The following is a 23,176-nucleotide window of genomic DNA, read 5'->3' as shown; positions in this document are numbered from 1 at the left end:
TACCGTCTCGCGGCGGACGTCTTGGAGAGTGCCGGTTCGGTTGGAGTGAAGCCTGAGTCCGATCGCCAGTCGCCGACATCATGCCGCCAAAGGATCCCGAGCAACCATAAAGCCGCTTGTCATTGGCCTCCGGTTGCCACGGGGCGTGGCCAAGCTCTGTCTTGGAGACCGTAACATCCGAAGCAGCGGTGTCCGGTCCGGCGCCCGAGGACACCAATGCGCCTGTGCAGCACGGCGCATTTCCGCCAGCCCCGTCCTTCCGCCGGGAAGCACTCCCGCCAACGGCCTCGGCGTCCATACAGGAAGCGGAAATGGTTGGAGCTTGGGCCCCGCCCCGCGGCCATCTTGGCGGCTGGAGGCGGTGCCGCAGGACGGAACGGAAGTGCCTGTGCAGCTTCCCGGATCCCGAGCCGAGCTCTGGCGGCCGCCCTGCCCGCCATCCTCCTTCCGCAGCCGTGAGGGAGACCGCGGCTCGGCTGCAGCGGAGCTGCGAGGTGCTGGGGGTGGGCTGGTGGTGCGAACCTGGCCGGGCGGCACATCACCGCCTTCCTCTGGACTGTCAAGGCCATGAGCGGGCGGGCGGGGCCGGGCAGTGCCTTTGAGGCCGGCGAGGGGTTGCCAGGGGGCCGGCCGATCTCCGGGAGGGGTCTGCGAGGGAACTGACGAGCGCTGCCCACCCCGGCCGTGGGATATCGGAGAAAGGTGGCCTGTGGCTGCCCGTACAGCTCAGAGAGTCCGGGGTGGGCATGTGTTAGGTGTCCTCTTGCTGTCCCACCACCGTGTTCGGTTTCGAGGCACACGTGTAGGAATTAAGCCTGAGGGCGAAGACATTACTGAATGGATTGAAGGGGTGATGGTTAAATGACTCTAGATTATATGGTGACATTAAGGAAGTAAAACCTCCAGCTCTCCAGGCTGTACTTTCGGCGTCGTGCTGATAAGGCTACATTGTCTTCCTTGGCAGGATATCAGTGCAAGAGGGTTCCCTACCTTGACACTAAGAACCCCCAGTGGCTTTTCTTCCTTCACCCTTAAGAATAGAGACTAGTTGGGATGAGTTTTCAGGAACTGTGAGTTTTCAGTTCACAATGTGGAATTCCTGAATAAGTGCTCAAAAGAACATCAATAATCCAGACTCTGTCCCTTGGATCCTGGCGTGCATGTTGGGGGATTGGCTGCAGTGGAGGTAGTAAAGTAGAGGCCTGAGGGAGATCCAAGATGACCATCCTCAAAGGTGGGAGGGGCCCAGGCTGGAAGGGCTGTCAAAGAGAAAACAACTCTTGGAGCATTCAAGTGCTATTCCTTGGCCAGGAGGCAGTGACTCCTGATGCTAGGCAGAGAGCTTTCTCCTCTCTGCCATGTTCTTAGAAGTCACGGAGTGCAGAAACTAGCCAAATAACGGGCTCTAGAACAAGGCACGGGGAGAATGTCCTGTGTGCAGTACTTGTAGAACAGTTTTTAATCTTACTTTTTTGTGATGAAACATAGAGCAGTTTCAGTAGGTATGTGACGGCACTGCAGGTTGTGAGGCCTATCCAAAAACTAGATAAGCTCCCTCAAAGAGCTTGCATTCCAGTGGGAGGAAGTTGAGTGCTTACCAGAAAGGAATTGGAAAACAATTGTTAAAGGAAGCCAGTGATGTGACATGGAACTGGTGGTCAGTTTGGACAGCTTGGAGTGCCTCTCTGACCTTTTGTCTGAGTGAAGAGAAGAGGACTGCATATAGAACAGCTGGGCCTCTCTAATCCAGGAACAAGTCTGACATGTTGAGAGGCTGGCACTTGCTTGGAGCCAGGCTCTGACGCTTCAGTACAGGCTGCCATTAGATCCTCATAAGAACCTTTGAGGAACATAGTGAGGATCTCACCTCATTTCCAGATCCCAGTCCTGGGCATTCTTTAGTTGCCTTCATCCCGACAGGAAGTGAGTGCAGTACTGGGATCTGAAGCAGGCGGTGGGACTCCAAAGGTCACATTCTTAATCTTTATGCTACCTCTCTCAGGTTGTTATTGGCAGTGAGTTTAATCAAGATACAGATCAATGTTCGTCTGATGATCAAAACTCGACTAATGTGTTTTTGATAGGTTTGTTACGTATCATCTGAACCAAAGTCTTAAGCAGTCAGTTCAGCTTAGAGTACATACTTTAAAGGAGTAGCCCTGTTTTTTGTTTTTGTTTTTGTTTTTTTAAATGGTCTCACTATATAGATAGGCTGGTCTGGAACTCACTCTGTAGACCAGACAGATGTGTAGCTTTGGAGCCTGTCCTGGAACTCACTCTGTAGCCCAGGCTAGCCTTGAACTCACAGAGATCTGCCTGCCTCTGCCTCCCGAGTGCTGGGATTAAAGGCGTGCGCCACCACTGCCTGGCACATTCACAACTCTTAATGCAGACTTGAGTCTGGCCTGTGTAGCTGCTGAGGAGACTATAAGAGTACCCATTTGCCATCCAAGGTCACATTATGAGGTCACTGACATCTTTCAAAAGATTTCCCCAGTGTTCACATAGAGGCTAGGCTGGAAGTGTTGGATTTACAGCCCTGCCGCCCTACTCTAGCTGCCCTACTCTGTGAGCCTGATTTCTTACCTACTTTGGGAGCTGAGACCAAGCTCAAGACTTGCTGCAGATTGAAGTCTGCTTATATGTCTAGTTTTTAAAAGAGCATCATTTTGCACATGATGAACCTGAGACTGTAGCCAGAGAGTCTGCTGAAGGCCTCTCAGCTGTTCAGCATAGGTAAATTTAAGTCGTACTTGAATCATAGTTTGTTTCTTCTCTTCACTCTTTGTAGCAGAAGGAACTAGGACAGGTTCAACACACAGATTTGAGAGGATCAGGACCATAAGATTCTTCCTTCCTGCCTTTCAAGTAGGATTGATGACAAAGGCCCCATCCCTTAACAGTTTCCCTGAGTCCATATCTGAAGAGCTGGGTATCAGGCCGGGCCCAAGCTGCTGCTTGCCCTTGGTCTGCTGATTTGTCCTCTGTGAAATCGAGAGTGATGTTGCTCTTAGCTGTTTAGGTTCTGTAGTGAATTCTGCCTGGGATCCCAGCAGCATGTTGAAATGTCCAGGGGCAGATAGAGTTACATTTAGTTGCCAGATAAGAAAGGGGCAGGGACTCATGGGCTAACTGCTAGTCTTGTTGATAGGGAGAGGACCTGGCTCTGGGAGTATGGATCCAGGGCACAACATGGGGAAGACAGGATGTTTGGTGGAAACCCAAAGGAATGCTTTGGATGAAATGACTGGTCTGTAGAGTGGAACATTTTCACATCCTGAATGCTTTTTGTTTTTAAAGTATCTTGTGTTTATGTCAGTTACAGAATGTCTGAAGGGGACAGTGTTGGAGACTCTGTCCATGGGAAGCCCTCAGTTGTGTACAGATTTTTCACACGGCTTGGACAGGTGAGTGGATTTGTAGATCATTAATAGAAATATTTGAAAGAGAAACTTACAAATCCTCCTGAAGGGTGAGTTGCTGTTTCACAAAGAAAAGTTAAGCTACAGCTTGCCCTGGGTGCAAACTTTTGCTTTCAGGGTTTGGCTCTTTTCTTCACCATGAGTACCTGCATACGTGTTCCAGAAAAAGGTCAGGTAGAAAGGTCTGGACAGGGGGGACCCCATCCTGTTTTTGTTTGGCTTCTTTTTATTTTTTATTTTATTTTTTTTACAACCTTTACAAATACTGAAATCCTTCTCTCTTCTCTGCTCTTCCCACCCCTTCCCCTTCCCCTGCCACCTGCATCCACTCGTCCTGGCTCACTTCACCCCTCCTTTGCCTTCATGGGCTTGTTGAGTGTTGCTTCCTGAGTGTGAGCCTTTCATGTTGGCTCAGGTAGATGTAGGTCATTATGTATGGTTGTGTCTGAGGCTGCCTCACACTATATCTAAAGTCTGATTCCTTGAGCTGATGTGGCTCAATTAAAAACACCAAACTTTTGCCAGGTAGTGGTGGCACAGACCTTTAATCCCAGCACTCAGGAGGCAGAGGCAGGCAGATCTCTGAGTTCAAGGCCAGCCTGTCCTACAAAGTAAGTTCGAGAATGGCCAGGGCTAGCTTATATATATATGTTTTAAAATGCTATAATTAAATTTTAAAGTTATATTACAAAATTAAAATGTGAAATTTTAACACATGTGTTTATAGAAAAACCAAGAGTTTCCTTAGTAATGGCTATAGCTGTTTTGGTATGTCTACACGCATATAAGCAGTCAAGCTGTGGTCAGCCACTTACTAGTGGGGGTAGGCAGGACCAGTGCAGGACTGCTGGGCAAGTGCAGGGTCCTAGAGTCTTGAGAGAACATATCTGGGGCTGGGGAGATGGCTCAGTGGTTAAGACGACTGACTGCTCTTCCAGAGGACCTGGGTTCAATTCCCAACATTCACATGGCAGCTCACAACTGTCTGTAACTCCATTTCCAGGAGACCTGACACCCTCATACATACAGATATACATGCAGGCAAAAACACCAACACACATGAGAGAGCATATCTGGGGCAGGGAGAGACCCCTTGGGAAAATAGGTTTTGGGGTAGACTTTGAGCCATGAGTCTTACAGTATGGGATGATGAATTTAAGATTTATGCTTTTTCCTTTGAAGCCCAAGTCCTCTCTTTGGGGTTAAGTTGGTCTTCCCTGTATTGATGTTTCTGGGCTAATGCAGTAGCACAGTATTTATGCTTGATTATTTTATAATGTTTTTCCTTAAGAATTGGATCTGTTTCAGGAATTATTGCAGGTAAATCTTGGATTAATCATAGTCAGTGCTTCATGCTGGTATATATTATATAATCTCTTGCTGTTTCAAGCATCTCTTTAAAATTGAAACCCAGCTATACCAGAAAGGGCACTTTGTAGTACAGTGGGTGTTGTGGGCTGATGTTATGCCTTTAATTCTTGCCTTACAGATTTATCAGTCCTGGCTGGACAAGTCTACCCCCTACACAGCTGTCCGGTGGGTCGTGACACTGGGCCTGAGTTTTGTCTACATGATTAGAGTTTACCTGTTACAGGTAAGTGTGCTTTCAACTGTTTTCACATTGTGTAAATGTGCTGTTGGTTGGGGTGTTGATTGGAGGTATATTAAAGGGTGTGGTCTGTAATAATTACTTTCAGGTTGGTGGGAAATGTAAGAAAAGTTTCAGTGTGACCACCTGTTTAAAGAAGATTGGTTACAGTCTGTCCTGACTTTTTCATATTCTCTACCTAGAGTTCCTAGATGCCCAGGTTAGTCTTGCCCTTGCCCTGTGTCCTTTTCTGGGTAACAGACCCTGTGGTATCCCTCAGACCTTGCTGTGTGTCTCTGTAGGCACAAGCTGATCCCTGAAATCTTGAATGGAGTGTTGAAGACTCAGGGTACCATGCGTGCCTTTGGCATTCACCTGGGTTTAGCTGTTTCTGAGCTACTTCTATGTGGCTAAAGCAACATTAATAGGGTAGTAGATAGAGTAGCTTAGGCAGTTCTGCAGGTCCGTAGGCTGGCTGTGGAAACCTTGAACAGGTGGCTTCTACTCAGACTTTCTGTTTGGAGCCTGTTGCTTCCTAGTTAGACACTTGGTTTCCAAGAATTCCTTGCAGACCTGGGTTAGAGGCTTTTAATGTCTGTAAGTCCAGAGGAAGGCAGCTTGGAGGCCTCATCTAGAGTATTTTTTCTCTGCAGCCATGAAAGGTGATTTCCTCATTTAAAGCTCCTTCCTTCGATTCTTCCATCTATCCATCCAGTATTTAGAAGGACATTAGGACATGAGGCAACACATGTATCTACTGGATTCATTGATGCATTCACTACTGTGTGAAATTCTTCAAGTAAAAGTAGAAACTTGTCCTTTATTGTTTCTATTTTGAATTATGGACTAGACACAGTGTTGGTTTAGCGTGACATGATGGTGGTAGGCTACTCTCTGGTTTATTCTAGAAGGACTTGATCTGTACTGCATGTCTGAAATTAGTGTTGAATTTCTGTTCATTGGAACTTGGTCGATTCACTAGTGGAAAGACTGGCCTGGCAGCCTTGGGGTGGGGGTGGGGCACAGCACACAGGTTGGTTGTACTCTGTTCTGAATCAGATTTGTGCCTGACCTGGCATTCCTCAGAGCTTGGCTTTATCAAACATGATAGCATATGTGCATAAAATCTAGCTTCTAGTTGTCTGACTTGAAAATTTTTTAGGTAGAAAAGTTTCCTTTTGTTTGTATGAAAAGTACAGGCCTTTAAAGGTGTACCATTCAGTTCTGGAAGTCAACGAGGGTAAGCTTGATGGTTTAGTGTGCTAATGTAGAGACTACAGGGATTCCCAGTTCTTTGTCTTCTCTGGAAAGTTGGGCTTGAAAACTGCTGCAGGCCGCAGGAATATATCATAAGAACTCAGCTGGTTATGGCAAAGTCACTACCTAGAGGGATCAGGGAATTCCTCCAGAGGAAGCCAAATCCCAAGAAGTTTTTGGTGTTACTTGGCTTGTTATATATCAGCTGTATTCTGTTATAAAAATCATGTGTGCCTTCATAGTTTTCCCAATTGACTTTTCCCTAAGAAGGACTAACAGTGTGGACTGATCACCCTCTGGACATACACATTCCAGGTATTTGGAGAACAGCCTCAGGAAAGGCTTTCTCTGGAATCAGATATCTCCCTTAGCCACTTTCAAGGACTACAGGAAACACCACCCAGGTGGGCGCCCAACTTCTGAGGACTAACAGTGATAACAGCCCACCTGCAAGTCTCCTGACTTACGGTAAACTCCACAAGGAGACACCGCCTAGGAGAGGTGGACGTTAAGTAATAGCTTTACACAATTTAGCTCGGACCCTCCCTTTATATACCGTGACTTCCAGGGCACAAGGGGAGAAGAGAGAAGAGAATGGCAGAACTAGATGGGTAAGAACTTGAGAGGAACAAACCAAGATGGGGAAGAACTAGATTGAAGGGCTAGAAGAGAGGACTAGAGGAACTAGATGAAAGATGAGGAAGAGACAGATGGGGAAGAACAAGATGAGGAAGAGCCAGATGAGAGAGAAGGAGACGGGAGAAGAGCTGATAGGAGAAAGAACTAGATAGATGGGAACCTAGAAGGGACAGAACTAGATGAAGGAATTAAGATAGAACCTAGAGGGGACAGTAGATAAATTTAGAGAGAAATCAGGCAAGAACGGAGCTAGACATGAGAGCAGAATAGAAGCTGTGTAGAGAGAGAACTATCACAGAATAATAAAGTGTATGAACTAAGGAGTTTCATGTACATAGATTCATTTCTTTTCATCAAAGATTAATTATCAGCTGGTTGTAGATTCTTCCCGGACCCTGGGAGGGGACTATCCAGGGGCTGGACCCCCTTAGTCCCTGATAGAAAACTTTACTCTTGATTTCTTGTCTGAGGTGGTAGTGCAGGTCTTTAATCCCAGCACTCCAGAGGGAGAGGCAGGCAGATCTCTGAGTTCAAGGCCAGCCTGGACTACAGTGAGGTCCAGGACAGCCAGGGTACACAGAGAAACCCTGCCTTGAGAAACCAAAAAAAAAGAAAAGAAGGAAGGAAAGAAAGAACGAACGAGCAGCACTTTTCTCTGATTTCCCGGTTCTGATTCTGGATTTCTTCTGTGAGGCTGACATTCCAAGTGGAGTGTTTTGATGCTGTCTACATGGACTGCCAGCTGCCGTGTGTGTAGTCATAGCTGACACTCTGTTGTAGACTCTTTGTGAACCTGTTTGCTCACAGCAGGTTTTGAGGCCAGGAGTACACTTGAAAGTCACACAGGTACCCAGCCCACACTAGTCCTATGGGGCAGGGCAGTGTCTTGTTGAGGAAAGCTTTCTTTTCTGCTGTAGCCAGTCCTGGTCAGGACTGTGGCTGACTGTCATGCACATTTGTCTGGACCCTTAAAGAAGGTTGTTACCTGGGCTGTGGATTGCTATGGTCATATCAAACCCACAAGGTAAGTTGAGGTAAATGGTCACTGTGGAACATGCATTCAGTCCTAACCACTTCACCTTGAGTAAACTATGTTCATAGTACAACAGGGCTTCATGGGTACGGGCTCAGTGAACTGGTTCCAGCTGGCAGTGTTTGGGCTGCTCATTGATGATGGCTTTCCTTCTCTTCCAGGGATGGTACATTGTGACCTATGCCTTGGGAATTTACCACCTAAACCTTTTCATAGCGTTCCTTTCTCCCAAAGTGGATCCTTCCTTGATGGAAGACTCAGGTACAGCAGGGGCCGTTGGGGTGTTGTCCAGGCTGCTCTAGGCCTCTACACTCTTGGGATAGTCCATGGGTCTGGGAACACTTGGACCTGAGCTTGTCATATTTACATGTGCTTGCAGTGTCTGGATCAGGATGAGTTTGTCTATAGGATTACTCATTAAACCCCGTGCAGCTATGAAGAGGTTCACTCTTTATCCCCGTTTTGTTAGGAGGAGACCAGAGCCCTGGGTTCAATAACACATCCAGAGTCACACTGCAAACATGAGACATGTGAGCAGGGAGGGTCTGCTCCTCTGCTTCCTGCGTCAGAATTCACTGTTAGGCACTCTCCGGTGTGACCAGAGAAGTACAGCAGAGATGCGGCACAGATCAGTAGAACCCTGGTTGCCAGGAGCTAGTCTAGGCTGAGGGCATTGGGTACTCCCTGGTTTCTGAGTTGAAATGTTGTTGGTGTGTTTTTGTGCCAGGGTTATGGGCTTATGTTGTCCCCAAGTGAGGCCAGCTTTGGGCTGTGGTTGACAGATAGTGAACAGTGGCCTTTGCAGGAACTCTGCTTTCTTGGAGGAGATGCTCTAATGCTGATTTCAGATTGGATGATTAGAAGCACCATTTAGGGGAGACTTGATAACCAGGAGCATTTCCTGTAGATTTCAGCTTCTCTGTCTGTAAAATAGGATAGACGAGAAGAGGCCTTGCACTTGGTAGTCCTGGTGCATAGGCATTCCTCCATAGGTTTTGTGGACAAGGACAGTCTTGCCTGCATTCTTTTTTTTTGTTGTTGTTTTTAGACAGGGTTTCTCTGTGTAAGTCTGGGTGTCCTGGAACTTGCTTTGTAGTTCAGGCTGGCCTTGAACTCAGAGATCTACCTGCCTCTGCCTCCCAAGTACTGGGACTAAAAGTGCGCCACCACCGCCCAGCTTTTTTTTTTTTTTAATGTGTGTATCATATGTGGAAGTCAGAGGACTTGCAGAATTTGGTTCTCTCCTACCATGTGGATTCCAGGGATTGTCTGACTTGTTAGCCAAATGTCTTTATCTGTGGAGCTATCTCAGTGACACTTATTTTATTGTGATAATGGCTGAGCCATCTCAGTGACACTTATTTCATTGTGATAATGGATTTCTGTGTATTCCATGCTGGCCATGAACTCCTCTTGCTTCTGCCTCTCAAGTGCTAGGATTATAGGCATGTACCACTATGTGGCCTACTTTCTCTCTTTACTACTTGTTTTACATATATGTCAGTTTATCTTTGTCTTAACTTATATAACTATGTAGTACAACAAATGAAAAATCTGTGTGAAGTTGAATTCTTTTTTTATGCATTTAAAAGGTGCACAAGTCTTTTATAAAACAAGTCTTGCCAAGAGTTACCTGCAGACCCCACACTTTATCTCTGGTTGAATAAAATTTGTTACCATGTGTGAGGCATAGTAGTTCATAAGCATTTAAGGAAGACTTATAAGTGGGGACAACAATCAAAGGTAAGAGGCAGATGTTTCATCTCTAGCTGACGTTCTAACTTTCAGATGATGGCCCTTCATTACCAACCAAACAGAATGAGGAGTTTCGTCCCTTCATCCGAAGGCTTCCAGAATTCAAATTTTGGTGAGTGAATTTTTTTCTATTGAACAATAAAATAATGTATCTATATATACCTAATTTTTTATAAGCACATAGTAATGGTCCATATATGGGGATATGGAATGACATTTTGGTACACATACATTGTGTAATGGTCAGGGTTAGAGGTATTTTGAAAGAAGGCCAGCATTGTTGCTCACTGCTTACCCTCATGTCTTCATGTGGAATCATTTCTCCTGACCAAATCCTACCTTATTTCTTCAAGACTTTTGTGGAAGATACTTGGGCTTTTAAAATAAACCAATTTTTGTCCCAGTTAGTTCTTGGTTTCTTAACAAAATGAGAATTTTGTTGTGCTTTGTTTGCATGTGGTGTGTATTAATCTACAAGGTAACAGCAGTGTTGGGTATGGGGGGGGGTGTCACAGGGCTCTCTGGGGAGACCACCACTTCACATTGCTTTCTCTTGGGTTGACACAGTAATCTAGCATTAGTAGATGAAGCTAGTTCTAGAATGAAGGGTCTTAACAACTGTTTTCCAGGCCTTGTGCCTCCTGTAGGCACTGCTGTTGATTCAAGGCCATCCTGGGCAAGTTAGGCCTTCCAGAGCAGACACCCTGGAAGTGCTAGGAGACCAGGAAGAGAGTAAGTGTAGTGTAGCTCCTTTTATGACTGTCTTTCAAAAGGTCAAAGCTATGGCCTCCTGGCCTGTCTTTCAGACCATCTGCTCCTGGAACACAAAAAGAGCCAAAGTCTTTGTTGGCTCAGTAAATTGAATGAGCAAACCGAGCTCTTTGAGTGTTTTCACTTGTGGAATGTGAGTGGGATGTGATCTGGAGAGGAAACTGAAGGTGGGCAAGGAACCCCCAAGGAACCTGGGTGTTGTTCTGTAGGGAAAGAAGAGATTGTGGGGATTCCAGGATCATAGAGCCTGACAAGAGGTGTGATGATGGTGGCAGGGTTGTGTGCTAGGGTGGGAGGGCACTGTGCTGTACGTCAGGCCCAGGCCTCGGTTAGTGCTCCAGATGGCAGTTCCAGGTAGCAGACATGCGGTACATTTGGCTTTCACTGGGATGTTTTACACTTTGTGTAAGTTTAAGAAGTCTTAGCTTTTAAAAGGCTAAGAGGAAGACTTGGTTGTGGTTCAGTATAGCACACACAGACTGTGACTTGACACTACACTACTCTGATGTATCTCTAGTAGGTACCTCTGAGCAGGCAAAGGCAGGAGTGGCTGTGGAGGCCAGAGCAAGTTGACAGATGCCTGGTGCTACCTACAGATCACACTAACTTCTCCTTTTGCTTTAAGGCATTCAGCTACGAAAGGCATTCTTGTGGCTATGATCTGTACCTTCTTCGAGGCTTTTAACGTCCCAGTGTTCTGGCCGATCCTGGTGATGTACTTCATCATGCTTTTCTGTATCACAATGAAGAGGCAAATAAAGGTAAAGATAGCAGCCCTGCTGTGCAAGATGACGGTTACCAGCCCGTGACTGCAGTATCCCTGGGAAAGCATGCTTAGGTCTTAGTGCTGGGCATTGCCTCCTGTGTGTGATGACTGATCTGTGCATGGCTTCTGGCCAAGGCCACCAAGTCCCAAACTACAGGCCCTCTGTGAGAGAGAACAAGTGGGCCTTCCTTGAGGTTGCTGGAAGCTGAGTAGGAAAGCCCTGGGTAGAGCCAGGTTGGGCTTGGGCCTGTAGTAACTCAGTGGCTCTTTCAAGCTCAGAGCTCCAGGTCCTGTGGTAGCCTGCTAGAGTGTTTGGCACATCCTCAGATTGGTGGTGTAGCTGAACCCTCTGCTTCCCTTAGCTCTTTGTAAACAGAGGGTCATGAAATACTTTCCAGATGTTGGGATTTCAGACAAGCCTCTAGTGGGTCAGAACTTCTGGAGCACATTGCTGGCCTCTTGACTTCAGTTGTGACAGGCAGAAGCAATCGAGGGGGTGCCTTTGGGAAAGGGCTGAGCAGGAAACTGTTTTGAAGTAACTCAAGTTTGTTTGTGTGTTTGTTTTCCCAGCACATGATTAAATACCGGTACATACCATTCACACACGGAAAGAGGAGATACAAAGGGAAGGAGGACGTGGGCAAGACATTTGCTAGTTAGAAGCTGGACTGAATCTGTCACACGTATTCAAGAACGGTTTTGAGCCATTGTAACAATGCCTTTTTCTTCACATAAAGTAGCTGATTATGAGGAAGTTGAATTTTCTTTTTAAGAGGAGCCTCAATGATTTGTATCTGAAATATCAGGTTCTTGAGGAAACTGGCATTTAAACCAAATTGCATTGATTTCTTTTTCAGTGATGTTCATGTGTTTGAAGTGGACAGATTTACAGTGAATCAGAGGCTTGGGAGGCCAGATGGGTGGCCGCTCAGGAGAGCAGGAGGGAGGGTGGGAGTGCAGCCCTGCCTTCCTGACCACGCTGAGGCCACTCCTCTGCGCCAGCCTGCTTCCTACCTGTGAAAACGAATGTAACACTTTGAGGGTGATTTTCATGTAGCTCTGTGGGGTTCTCATGCCAGTTTCTGAATCTCATCTCACTAGAGATGTTTTTCAAGTTGGCCTCTATCATAATGACTCAAAACTTTGTTCTTAACTACCATGATTGCTTTTGAGGGCCTGGAATTATAAATCTATATTATATTTTAATTGTTTGAGATTATTTGACACTTTGATACGTAACATTTTCCTTTTGATTAATTTAAACTTGTTCTCGTGCAACAACCTCTCTAAGGGAACAGAACTAGCCAGGGCACACCAGGTTTGGGGAAAACAGAACCCCTCCGCATGTCAGACTTTTTGATGTGATAAAAATAATACTCTAAACATTTTACTAAGTGACTTTTAAATTCCAACTTTATTAAAGAAAGTGTCCCTTGCTTGTATAGTCTTCGTCTACACCATAGTCATTCCGCTGAAGCCCAGCTTGCTGTTGACAGCTGTCAGCGGGGAACCGTTATACCAAGTGGCACCAGGAGAGAGAGAGCAAACACCACAGGTATAGGGGGGACAGAGGCTGTCAAGTGCAAGTAGGCTTTTTCTCCAGGCTGTGACCTATTCAGAACCCTACTCGGTGGTGTTTCTCATCCAGCCTACAGTTTCAGGTACTGAATAAGTCAGTCACCTGGGTTTTCTTTTACTGACACTATGATGCTCCTTTTAGAGCCACATTTTGTACACTCAACCCATCATTTTCTAATGATGTTCTAAGGCTTTTTTGTTTTTTTTAACCATGTGAGCACTTGGGGTTCGAATCTGGACATTTTTGTTTATATTTTCCACGTTGTTTTCCTCATCACTGACTAGGCTCAAGGTACAATGGAAAGAAAGTTGGGAGTACCTGGCCAGAGCAACGAGTTACAAATGGGGTACAGCAGACAACTGTAGAGTTGTGTTCCAGGTTCCCACAGGGTCCCTAAAGTTTCCTTATGTCAGTCTTGGTCCCCTGCTCCACCTAGAGGGATGGTTCCTGCTCTTGGTAAGGAGACTTCACAAGGAATATTGCGACATCAAACACCACTGCTGGTGGCTGGGCTTTAGACCAAAGGTTCTATCAGGACACCGTCACACTGTTTTATGAAGTCTTTCTAGATCTTCTGGGGTTTTTTTGTTTGTGTTTTTGTCTTTTCGAGACAGGGTTTCTCTGTGTAGCCCTGACTCTCCTGGAACTAGCTCTGTAGACCAGGCTGGTCTTGAACTAACCGAGAGCCGTCTGCCTCTGCCTCCCGAGTGCTGGGATTAAAGGTGTGCACCACCAGGCCCAGCTAGATCTTCTGTTCTTTTTCTTTCTTTCTTCTTCTTCTTTTCTTTTTTTTTTTTTTTTTAGTTTTTCGAAACAGGGTTTCTCTGTGTAGCTTTGTGCCTTTCCTGGATCTCGCTCTGTAGACCAAGCTGGCCTCGAACTCACAAAGATCCACCTGCCTCTGCCTCCCGAGTGCTGAGATTAAAGGCGTGTGCCACCACCGCCCCGGCAGATCTGTTCTTAATGTACCTACTCTGTGGAATTACATCTCTTAAAAGATGTGCCAGGTTGTCTTTGACATGAATTAATTTTAAAAACTTGGAAATGTCAAATGGAGGCAAGAAACAAGCTAGGGACAAGCTAAGAGGGAGCTGGACACAGAAGTGACATTGGGTAAGCAGGTCACACTTGTTCATCTAGGCCTCCAAGCAGATACAACTCACCTAACTTCCTCAGAGGACTGGTGTCTGAGACACATGGAAATTGGTTTATTTCCAAGCCAATTCTGCCAGGTAGGTGAGATGTTCAAAAGTAAAGATGCTGCTGCCCAGCCCAACCTGAACTTACTCCCTGAAAAACGTGACAAAAAGAGCCAACTCCTGCAAGTTCTCTGATCTCCGTGCATGTGCTGTGGCATGTGTGCACTTTCATACAATTAAAAAGAATCTGCAACTCAGGGAGCCCCCATTCCTACCCATTAGGCCAAGATGAAGACCTTCATTTTTCTTAAGGAGTTGGCAACATGTATTAATAGCATGTGGCAAGTGTGTTAGGAGTGCAGACCTTGGTTGGTGTGGAGCCCACAGTGCAGTGCTTCTCTTCTACCCTAACCCTCATCCCTGCCTCTCACACAGACCTGAGTTAACCCCCCTCATCCCCCAACTTCTGAAGCAGTTTTCAGCTGTGTGGCTTGGGAAGGGAGGAGGAACCCGTTACCTCCAGAAACTCAGAAGAAGCCATGATAAGGGGCAACAGACTCTCCTACCCCATATGGAGTATTGCCCATTTGCCCCTGACCCTTTCTCTTCCCAGGTAACTAGTAGCTTACATGACAAAGAACAGTGTGTGAGGATTTTATACTTCTGTGCAATCACAGTGCTGAGGATAAATGCTGTGAACTTCCATCCACTTCTTAGAGCTGTTCGGTGATGATCAGCGGTAGTGCCTCAGGTAGACCAGCTTCTGGGGTGGGAACTTCTCCCTGCACAGGGGACACTCTGTCTATGGGGTGGGGTGTGTGTGTTACAATGACTGTATACTGAGTCCGGCCCTGATCCCCACCGCATCTCTTCCTGTTCCACACACACGCACAGCTGTAAGTCAACCAGAAAACGGCCTCTCCCAAGATCTGAGTCCTAGTGGGGCTAGGTATAGGACAGTGCTGACTGAGCATAGCTGTGCCCACCCACCCTCACCTATGAACCTTGGATTTCTAGGGCCTCTCCTGGGCTTTTCCTTCTGAGTGAGCCTCTACATGTCTTCGCAGCAACCCTGGGCCAAGAGCTGTAGAGGGGAGGGCTTCAGACCCCATCAGTAAAAGACTTCAGACTGTGTATGCTATTCTAGCCTCTCCCTTGTAGAACTTCCACCAGGTCCAACTCTAGATGCACCCTGGTGTTTGCTCTCAGGAGATAGGACTTGTTCTGCCATCTGTATGAGAAAGGAGGGCACACATTCCACACTTACACATGCTGGCACTTGGGGAGTGCCCACTATGCAGACTGCTGACTTAGCAGTGTGAATGCGTGTGTTTTCTGTACTGCAGCCCAGGATGCCCACCTCTTAGCAGCAGGGCTGCAGCCACATAAAGTTCCTTCTCACTTGTAGCCTTGGCTTTTGGCCAGGGCTACAGCTCACTGGCTAGACATGCCAACCAGGGCCCTGCTGCTTATAGGAAGCAGTGTGCTTTGGGCATCTGCCCTGCCGGAAATGGTTCAGTGGCACACAGGGACAATTTGGTGTGTGCTCATGTCCCAGCATCCCAAGTGTGCTGAGCATACCAGGAAGCAAGACGAGTCTGGTTAAGTATAGCCTGATCTATGCACCTGTCATCTATCATTCACCTGCATATTCAGTCACACCTCAAAAGGGGAAGTTTCCCTTCTGACTGGGGACTTCATCCCCAAGTTGACAGGTTTGAGAGGTGGGGTAGCATAACTGCCAAGGGTTGAAGGCCTGGGAGCATACATACCTTAGTGTTGCACCACTCAGTAATGCACTCCCAGCAGAAGAGATGGCCACAAGGTGTAGCTGTGGAGTGTCTTCGTTCCTCCAAGCACAGGGTGCATAGTGGGGTTCTGCAAACAGCTCTGTCTTCCAGGGAACTCCTGTGGGGGTCAAGACACATCTCAGGTGAGTGCACCTTTCACAATCTCAGGACATGCCAAAGTAGCTGAAGCCCCCTGCACACCTGCGGTGGGACAGGTTGCGGTGCAGCCTCCACTCCTTCCTAGCTCGCTGCTTCTGCCTGAAGCTATACAACTGCAGCCCAATGGACAGTGCCAGGTGCAGCAGGGAGATGAGTCCCAGCAGTCGGTAGCTTGTACGAGCCCTCAGGTCCTCTGCAGGTAGGCGGCGAGTCCGGAGCTGCAAAGACAGGTGACCACCACCCCCACCACCGTCAGGATCTGGTCTCTTGTCTGCTGGAGGTTTTATGTTCAGCCAGTCCTCCCCTTGGCACTGGGAGTGTCCAGAGAACAAGAACCAACCAGGGAGGTGGGTTCAAATGTCAGTAATGAGGGAGAACCCTAGCTATAGGTTGACCTTTAGGCATTAGATGAGAACTGAGCCAGGAGGCTAGATGGGTCAGGAAAATGGGTGAGGATTCTTGAGCTGTTTGGAGACCAGTTCAGAGGAAGAAGAGGAGCCTGAGGGAAGAGCAGGATGGGGAATATCAAGGGGAACCTGGACAGGGAGATGCTGTTCCCTTTACTGAGTCCTCTATGACACTTTGGCTCCCAAGGATACTGCCCTCACATCTGCTGTAGCTAGTGATGTAACTTCCATCCACATCACAACAGAATTGTGCTGTCTTCCACTTCCTATCCCTTCCTACTGGCAAGACACCAGGACACATTATGCCTTGGGCTGGAGCAGGAAAACAGGATAACGGGCCCTAAAAGCGAATATTCAGTAGCCATTAGGGAGGGAGGCACAGCTGCTCAACTAAATGACTGCTGGGAAGATTTTGCTGGATAACCCCTTGTCTAGCAGTACTGAGGTCAAACCTGAGACCAGACTATGGTTCTATGATGAGGGTGTGTGGGAGGGATAGTTTAACTGGAGGCAGAGATGGCATGTGGTCCCCTTTGACAGGAACTTTGAGCAGCTCTGGTGGGTGGTGGGCATGGAGGCAATACCCAAGGGGGAGGGGGGTTGTTTTAAGGGTATTGGTAGAAAGCCAGGGTGAAAAGAGGCGGGAGGCTGCCCAAGGCAGCAACAGGGTTAGTACAAACCAAGGTCTGGCCAGTGGTGTGATGAGGTGATGTGCTTACTGTGAGAGTATATCTTAGCCCACACCCGAAGACCATGCCTTTCTGGTAGGGCTGTTGGATGGTGAACAGGGGCTTCTGTAGGCAGAGATGAATGGGAAAAGCCAGGCTAGAACCTGCACTTGACACCTTCTGGAATAGGTGCTCATCCCCCTAAGCAGTGAAATGGACATAGCCATGGGCCAATAGTGAGAAAACTACTGTGGGGCCAGACCTAAGTCCACTCAGTCAGTGCCTGGCTCTGCTGCCACACATATGCTGGTTTTAGGAAGGGAAGACTTCCTTCCACCTTCAGTTTGTGGAAACTGGACTTCCTGGGCCTTGTAGGAAACTATAACTGAACAAACTGCTGTTTCCCAAGTGCAGGGTTTCACTTCCAACTTGGAAACAACACTTGGCTGTGATCATGCCATCAGCATGGGCCTCAAGGAGGCTGCTCAGAGGACCCCGTCCATATCCAGTACCCCTTGGCATGGCTACTTACATAGCTGATCCCTGCTAGTCTCTTGGCCAGGTGATAGAAGGCACCATGGATATAAAACCAAGCAACATGGAACCGATGGAGGCAGACAAGGCCCTGTCTAAGGATAAAGACTGCCCGCTGGAGCGTCCTCCTTTGCTGTTCTGTCAGGGTGGCTGCATGGTGGCGCACCCAGCGCCTTGCCCCTGATCGGCTGCGTCCTCCAGATAGCAGACTTCCCTGTGAAGCCCGTGTACTGTCACCATCGGTTTGCAGTTCCTGCTCCAGGGGCAGCAGCGCCTTGTCCAGCAGGTAGGGCAAGACAGCATGCAGTGTGACCAGCACCCCACGGCGGAGCCTGGAGGGCACTTGCTGCTGGGATGGGTCCACCTGGATGATCCCAACGTACTCCTCTCCAAGTGTCTGGTAGCCTGAGGATTAATGCACAATGATGAGGATCCCACACAGGGACAAACTCCTAGGCCAGCTTGTTCCCCACCCCCTCCAGCATCATCAGTCACTCTGGAACCTGCCCTTCCAGGCTGTCACCTGTGAGACCTAGCCAAGGTCAACATGACTTGTTAAGTCCACTGTGGTCTTGCTGTGATTTCATGATGTGACACAGACTGCAACTCTGGGCTAGGCCCTTGTTTCCCGTTGGTTCCTGCTCTCCTCTCTTTCTCTTTTTTTTTTGGGGGGGGGGAGGGGGGTTGAGACAGGGTTTCTCTGTGTAGCTTTTGGAGCCTTTTCTGGAACTCACTCTGTATCCCAGGCTGGCCTCGAACTCACAGAGATCCGCCTGCCTCTGCCTCCTGAGTGCTGGGATTAAAAGCGTGCGCCACCACAGCCTGGCTTCCTGCTCTCTGCAGTTTTTATTTGTTCCCAGTTTTCCAGTCCCTCTTCTGCCTAACCACTATCCCTTGTCCAAGTGATGGGATCCAATCTTGTGGTTTCCTACCTTCCAGATTATGGCTCAGTCTGGATCTGGTTCAGTCCTGAGATGTAAGCCCAGCTGCTTACCTGACAGTATCACATGGAGTCAGATAAAACACCTTCAAGCCTATCCCTGCCAAAAGCTAGCTTCTAGTTGTCCAACCTGGGAAAGTCCTGTTTTCTTACACCCTGCAGAAAGTAAAGCCAGGCCTCTTACTCCTGAGGCCACACCTGTGTTGTACCTTGAACTGCTCTTCCATGAGTCTCACTGTGATCCTGTTTGTAGCAGCCTCTGCCCTCAACGTGTCTGGTCATGCCTGCAGTTAGCCTCTTCTTTGTATCTTGCAATGCCTCATGGCTCATAAAAAGGGAAGGCCATTCTCCTGAGAGAGGCGTCTTCAGTGACTGGCTACTTGCTTTGGTTGACTAGAAGTTATTTTCCCCCAGACTTGGTGTTTTGCCCTGAAGCGCTCAACACTTCTCAGGATGCGTTACAGCGTCGTTCCTTGGTCCTGTGTGTCTCCCACCGCTGAGTGTGGTCCTTGGGGGCAGGTCACCCACAGTGACCTCTCTGGGCATCAAATAGGCACTCTGCATTCCTTGCTGGATGTTGAGCTGGCACTGGTGACCTGCAGCCCTTACCACAGCTTTTCTTTCTAAAGAACTACCAGCTTTTGTGTGTCCACCTCACAAGGGTTTAATGGCCAGTGTGTGATGGGTCAGTACTGACTTGCCTTTTGCCACTGAGAAGTGGGTCCTGGGGTTGGGGATTTAGCTCAGTGGTAGAGCTTGCCTTGTCTAGCAAGCGGAAGGCCCTGGGTTGGGTCCTCAGCTTGGGGGTGGAGGGTCCTAACAGCACCCTTGGAAAAGTCCTGGATGAAGGTCCTCAGGGACATACAAATGCAAGGAGAGCCCCTGGCTGAGGGCTGAGTGCTAGCCTCTAGGGAGCTCTAGGGCTGCACCCTCCTGTGCCAGTGGCTTTCTTCCCTGAGGCTGCATGCAGGTGGATTCTAGGAGCTGCTCAGTGGGTTGTGTGGGTTGTGGGCCCCTCAGTGCCAAGGACCTGCCAAGTACTGCTACCTGCAATTGTGGTGAGGCCAAAGTAGGCTATGTCTGAGAGCAGTTCAATCTCTTTCCTCCATTCCAGCCATTTCTTTGCACCTAGAAGAGAAAAATATTACCTCTGGGCAGGTGAGGTGGAGGTGGTTAAAGTCCAGGTCAAATTCCTCCTCTTCTAGGGCGACCCTCAACTACTTCTCTCTCTCTTAGGCTCCTCTGCTTCCCTGCCCTGTCCCCTCTCCCCACCTGGTTGAAAGGAATGACTCCGAGGGAAGGCCACTTCCTAAGAACCTCTCAGCTGTAACTGTCTTAAGTCAGGAACTGTCCTAGAACTTCGGAGGCCCCAGGAAAGTCTAGGTAGTGCCAACAACACCTGTTTAGTATCAAATCTCGGCTCTCTCAAATGCCTGCCCGTGAGATCTTTTTGGAAACCTCCACGTGCCTCCCTGTAAGAGTAATACTGTTAGGCCCAACCTATAGGGGCGTATGAGAAGGAAATGGGCAAATGTTTGAGAACACTAAGCAGGCACTGCCTGGCGCAGAGACCTGCAAAGTGTTCTTCAGTGTGTAAATCTGTTTTGATCCTCGCTTTCCTAAGGAGCTTCGGAGTTGCTGCCTGTCCGGGTGCCCAGGGAGCTCACCCGCTAGGCTGTGCAGCGCGCCACCCGCCGCACTCCGCAGGCCTCCCAGGTAGTAATCGTCCTTCTGCGCTGCCCGGATCACCTCAGGTGCACCTGCCAGCGACATGGCCCGACTCAGTGAGGTCGCACCGCGCCGGCGTGCCCTATGGGCGGGGCCTGTGACGCTCGACGTGCCTCGGTCGTGCGGCGCAGGCAGTGAACATCACGCGGACGAAGGCGGGGCCTAGGCATGATATCCTGAGAGGCGGGCAATCCACGGGAGGGGCGGGCATCTAGGGGCGGAGCGATTGGAGGCAGGGATGGGGGCGGGGCCACGCAGGAGGGGTGGGGTCGGTGCTTTCGGTGGAGCCACGCAGAGCAGGGGGTGTGTGGTCTGTGCTTCGAGGGCGGAGCCACGTAGTGGAGTAGCGAATATTGAGAGGGATGTTGTCGTGGCGGCCAGGACCCTGAGAGACCTCAGCCTCGCAGATGTGTTTTTTGCTTGATTCAGGTTGAGTTTTTTGGCAGTAGGTACATGTCCCTGGGACTGTAGGAGTGGACTCTTTTAGGATAGTCATGTGATCTCATCTGACTACTGAAGTCCCCAGTTCTGTTTTGGAGTTCCTCCGGCTGCCCTTGCCCTGGTTTCTTTGGCTTGGATTGGACAGCCCCAGGTAGTACCTTTGACCACTGCCAGGAGGCAGTCACGTCTCTGGCAGAGGCACAAGGTTCTCGCCAAATCAAATATAACAGTTTGAAATGCTGGTTCCTTGAAGGCCCAAGGCTGCTGTGTCCCTAGGAAACTTTTTTCTCTTCAAACTCAGAAGCTCGGTTTTAACATAACTATGAGGTACGGCCTGCTCTGAGTGTCCCCTCATGGACTGCTCCTTTTATGGGACTGCATTTTCTGGATTCTCCTCTTAACCATGGGGAGCAAGACCAGAAACATTATCCCAAGTATCTGTTCCCAGCGAGACGCTTAAGTGTCTTTCTCCATGGGCTCAAATGCTAGCCACGTACTCTGTCTCAGCTGTGGACCGGTGTTTTGACCCCTAGGTTCCTCCTCTGTGGGCTGTGGATATAAGGCACGCCTAGCCGCCTCCTCTCAGGGGTTCTTCTGAAGGAACAGACCACAGGCTGGCCGGCAGGTGGCGCCATCAGCCCATTTGTTTTACTAGCTTGGGCCGCTAGGGACTATTACCCCAAAGATATCCTGCAGACTGGGAAACAAGAGGCCTTTTAGCGAGGAGAGAAAGTGGGTGGGCGGGATGAGCAGTGACATCATTGTAAATCAGTTCTCTGGCCTGGAGTCCCTCTTTGCTTTTCAGTATTCTAGGGTCCCAGGACTCTGAGGTGGGGGTCAAGTTCTTGCTGGGGACAGGACATGTGCTCCTGTCACCTCCCTTTGACCACTCTGTCTGAAGCACAGCGGTCCTGGGCCTGAGCCTCGCGACAACTCCTTGTAAACTTTTCCCTCTGCTGCAGGGATGGAGGACAAGAAGGCCAGGGTCCTGAGGACTTGAGGGAAGACACCAGAGGTGTGACTGACAGGTCTAGTCCTGGCTTTGACCCTCCCGTATCCACCTCCTGGGCTCCTTGAGGGCCACCCCAGTCTGTGAGCTGAGTGTCATTCCCTGTTATCAACTGCAGTGGGGTGTATCAGGAATCTTAAAAGTTCTCAGGGCTGGAGAGATGGCTCAGAGGTTAAGAGCACTGATTGCTCTTCCAGAGGTCCTGAGTTCAATTCCCAGCAACCACATGGTGGCTCACAACCATCTGTAATGAGATCTGGCGCCCTCTTCTGCTGGGCAGGGATACATGCAGACAGAACATTGTATACCTAATACATAAATAAATCTTTTTTAAAAAAAGTTCTTATTAATAAAAACAAACCCGGAGCCAGGTATTAGGGTGAACACTGGAAGATCAGAGAAGCAGAACAGGCCACAGCCACCTCACCTCGCCAGTTCCTCAGCTGATCCTGTTTCCTCAGACTGGAAGCCTCTGTGTCTTTATCCAAATGGATCTCAGCTGAACTGCTTCTCGAAAGCCTGAAAGCTTAACCAGCTAAAAGCTTCTAGTTCCTGGTCCTCACACCTTATATACCTTTCTGCTTTCTGCCATCACTCCCTGGGATTAAAGGCTCTTGTTACCACGCCTGGCTGTTTCCAGTGTGGCCTTGAACTCACAGAGATCCGGATGGATCTCTGCCTCCCAAGTGATAGGATTAAAGGTGTGTGTGCCACCATTTTCTGGCCTCTATATCTAGTGACTATCTGTTCTCTGACCCCAGATAAATTTATTAGGATGCACAATATTTTGGGGAACACAATATCACCACATTGGGGTTCCTTGGGGACATTGCACTGTAGCATCTCTGGGCTGGCCTTTGACTGCCCCCCTCGGGGGCCCTCACTAGCCCTGTGCCATTGACAAGGGACAAGGTGTGTCCTGCACATTTCTTTACTTGGTGGGCCTCAGCTTTTTGGTCTGTAGATCAGGAATAATGATGGTGATTAGCTGGTGTCTATTGAGCGCCCGCCATGCTAGTGCTGGGCACATGGATTGTTTGGGTCCACATAGAGATGCAGGTGGGTAGTGGATCTGGAACAGGATGAAATTCTGCATTTCTGACACAGGAGCTTCTGGAGCAAAGGTCAGCCATCCTATAGGCAGTGTTCACAGTTTTGCCCCTCAACAACTGCTTCTATATTCTTCATACACTGGGTATTTCATTGTCCTACCTGATGTTCTTTGCCAGGAATGCTAGCTCTGGCCACACTGTTTTCTAATTTTATTAAATAATTAAACTTATTGTGTGTGTTGTATGCATATGTGTGTATGCATGTTTGCATAAGTGTGGGTATATGTGGTGTGTGTGTGTGTGTGTGTGTGTGTGTGTGTGTGTGTGTGTGTGGTGGTGCAAGGATGATATCTGGCGTCATCCTGGATTGTGCTTCCACTTTATTCATTGGAACAGGGTCTTTTAGTCAAACCCAGAACTTGCCCATATGGCTAGTCTTGTTAGCTAGCTTGCTCTGGGGATCCCAGTGTCTGCCTTACAAGGCTGAAATTACAGGTGG

The 23,176-nt window shown here is 48.6% G+C and overlaps 3 protein-coding genes across 6 annotated transcripts in view; 1 reads left to right on the top strand and 2 right to left on the bottom strand.

Annotated features, from left to right (window-relative positions):
• Positions 1 to 279, bottom strand: part of Morn1 (MORN repeat containing 1) — a 60,064-nt gene extending 59,785 nt beyond the window's left edge. For 2 of the 3 annotated variants that reach the window (XM_059255502.1, XM_059255505.1), the window contains exon 1: positions 4 to 276. In XM_059255502.1, coding sequence (XP_059111485.1) covers positions 4 to 82 — 79 coding nt within the window. In that variant the 5' untranslated portion in view covers positions 83 to 276. Of the gene's footprint in view, positions 1 to 3 lie in introns of all 3 variants that reach the window. The other variant, XM_059255503.1, reaches the window with a different exon arrangement.
• Rer1 (retention in endoplasmic reticulum sorting receptor 1) lies at positions 259 to 12,437 on the top strand. The gene is made up of 7 exons (XM_059255506.1): positions 259 to 494; positions 3,320 to 3,407; positions 4,912 to 5,016; positions 8,101 to 8,200; positions 9,728 to 9,806; positions 11,091 to 11,226; positions 11,802 to 12,437. Exons 2-7 carry the CDS (start codon positions 3,327 to 3,329, stop codon positions 11,889 to 11,891), a joined length of 591 nt encoding a protein of 196 aa, XP_059111489.1. The 5' UTR covers positions 259 to 494; positions 3,320 to 3,326; the 3' UTR covers positions 11,892 to 12,437.
• Positions 12,438 to 13,604: 1,167 nt separating this feature from the next.
• Positions 13,605 to 20,296, bottom strand: Pex10 (peroxisomal biogenesis factor 10). Of its 2 annotated transcripts, none has more exons than XM_059255501.1 (6): positions 20,115 to 20,296; positions 19,495 to 19,575; positions 17,506 to 17,912; positions 15,941 to 16,116; positions 15,722 to 15,857; positions 13,605 to 14,731 (listed from the first exon to the last, which is right to left on the bottom strand). In XM_059255501.1, exons 1-6 carry the CDS (start codon positions 20,218 to 20,220, stop codon positions 14,663 to 14,665), a joined length of 975 nt encoding a protein of 324 aa, XP_059111484.1. In that variant the 5' UTR covers positions 20,221 to 20,296; the 3' UTR covers positions 13,605 to 14,662. The 2 variants fall into 2 exon arrangements, with proteins under 2 accessions (XP_059111484.1, XP_059111483.1); XM_059255500.1 differs by having other exon boundaries at positions 13,605 to 14,751; positions 20,115 to 20,292.
• Between the last annotated feature and the right edge of the window lie 2,880 nt (positions 20,297 to 23,176).

The sequence above is a fragment of the Peromyscus eremicus genome, chromosome 2 (genome assembly GCF_949786415.1).
Source record: "Peromyscus eremicus chromosome 2, PerEre_H2_v1, whole genome shotgun sequence".
In the NCBI taxonomy this organism is placed as follows: domain Eukaryota; kingdom Metazoa; phylum Chordata; class Mammalia; order Rodentia; family Cricetidae; genus Peromyscus; species Peromyscus eremicus.
Note: the sequence above shows the minus strand (reverse complement) of the source record. Positions and strands in the feature narration are given on the sequence as shown.

Excerpts from the sequence above, each read along its gene's own strand:
- Rer1 (XM_059255506.1), top strand. The coding sequence starts at position 3,327 with ATGTCTGAAGGGGACAGTGTTGGAGACTCTGTCCATGGGAAGCCCTCA. Across the intron at positions 8,201-9,727 it reads TTCCTTGATGGAAGACTCAG|ATGATGGCCCTTCATTACCA; the intron begins GTACAGCAGGGG and ends TCTAACTTTCAG. Across the intron at positions 11,227-11,801 it reads CAATGAAGAGGCAAATAAAG|CACATGATTAAATACCGGTA; the intron begins GTAAAGATAGCA and ends TTGTTTTCCCAG.
- Pex10 (XM_059255501.1), bottom strand. The coding sequence starts at position 20,220 with ATGTCGCTGGCAGGTGCACCTGAGGTGATCCGGGCAGCGCAGAAGGAC. Across the intron at positions 19,576-20,114 it reads CGCGCTGCACAGCCTAGCGG|GTGCAAAGAAATGGCTGGAA; the intron begins GTGAGCTCCCTG and ends TTTCTCTTCTAG. Across the intron at positions 15,858-15,940 it reads CGCAACCTGTCCCACCGCAG|GAGTTCCCTGGAAGACAGAG; the intron begins GTGTGCAGGGGG and ends TGACCCCCACAG.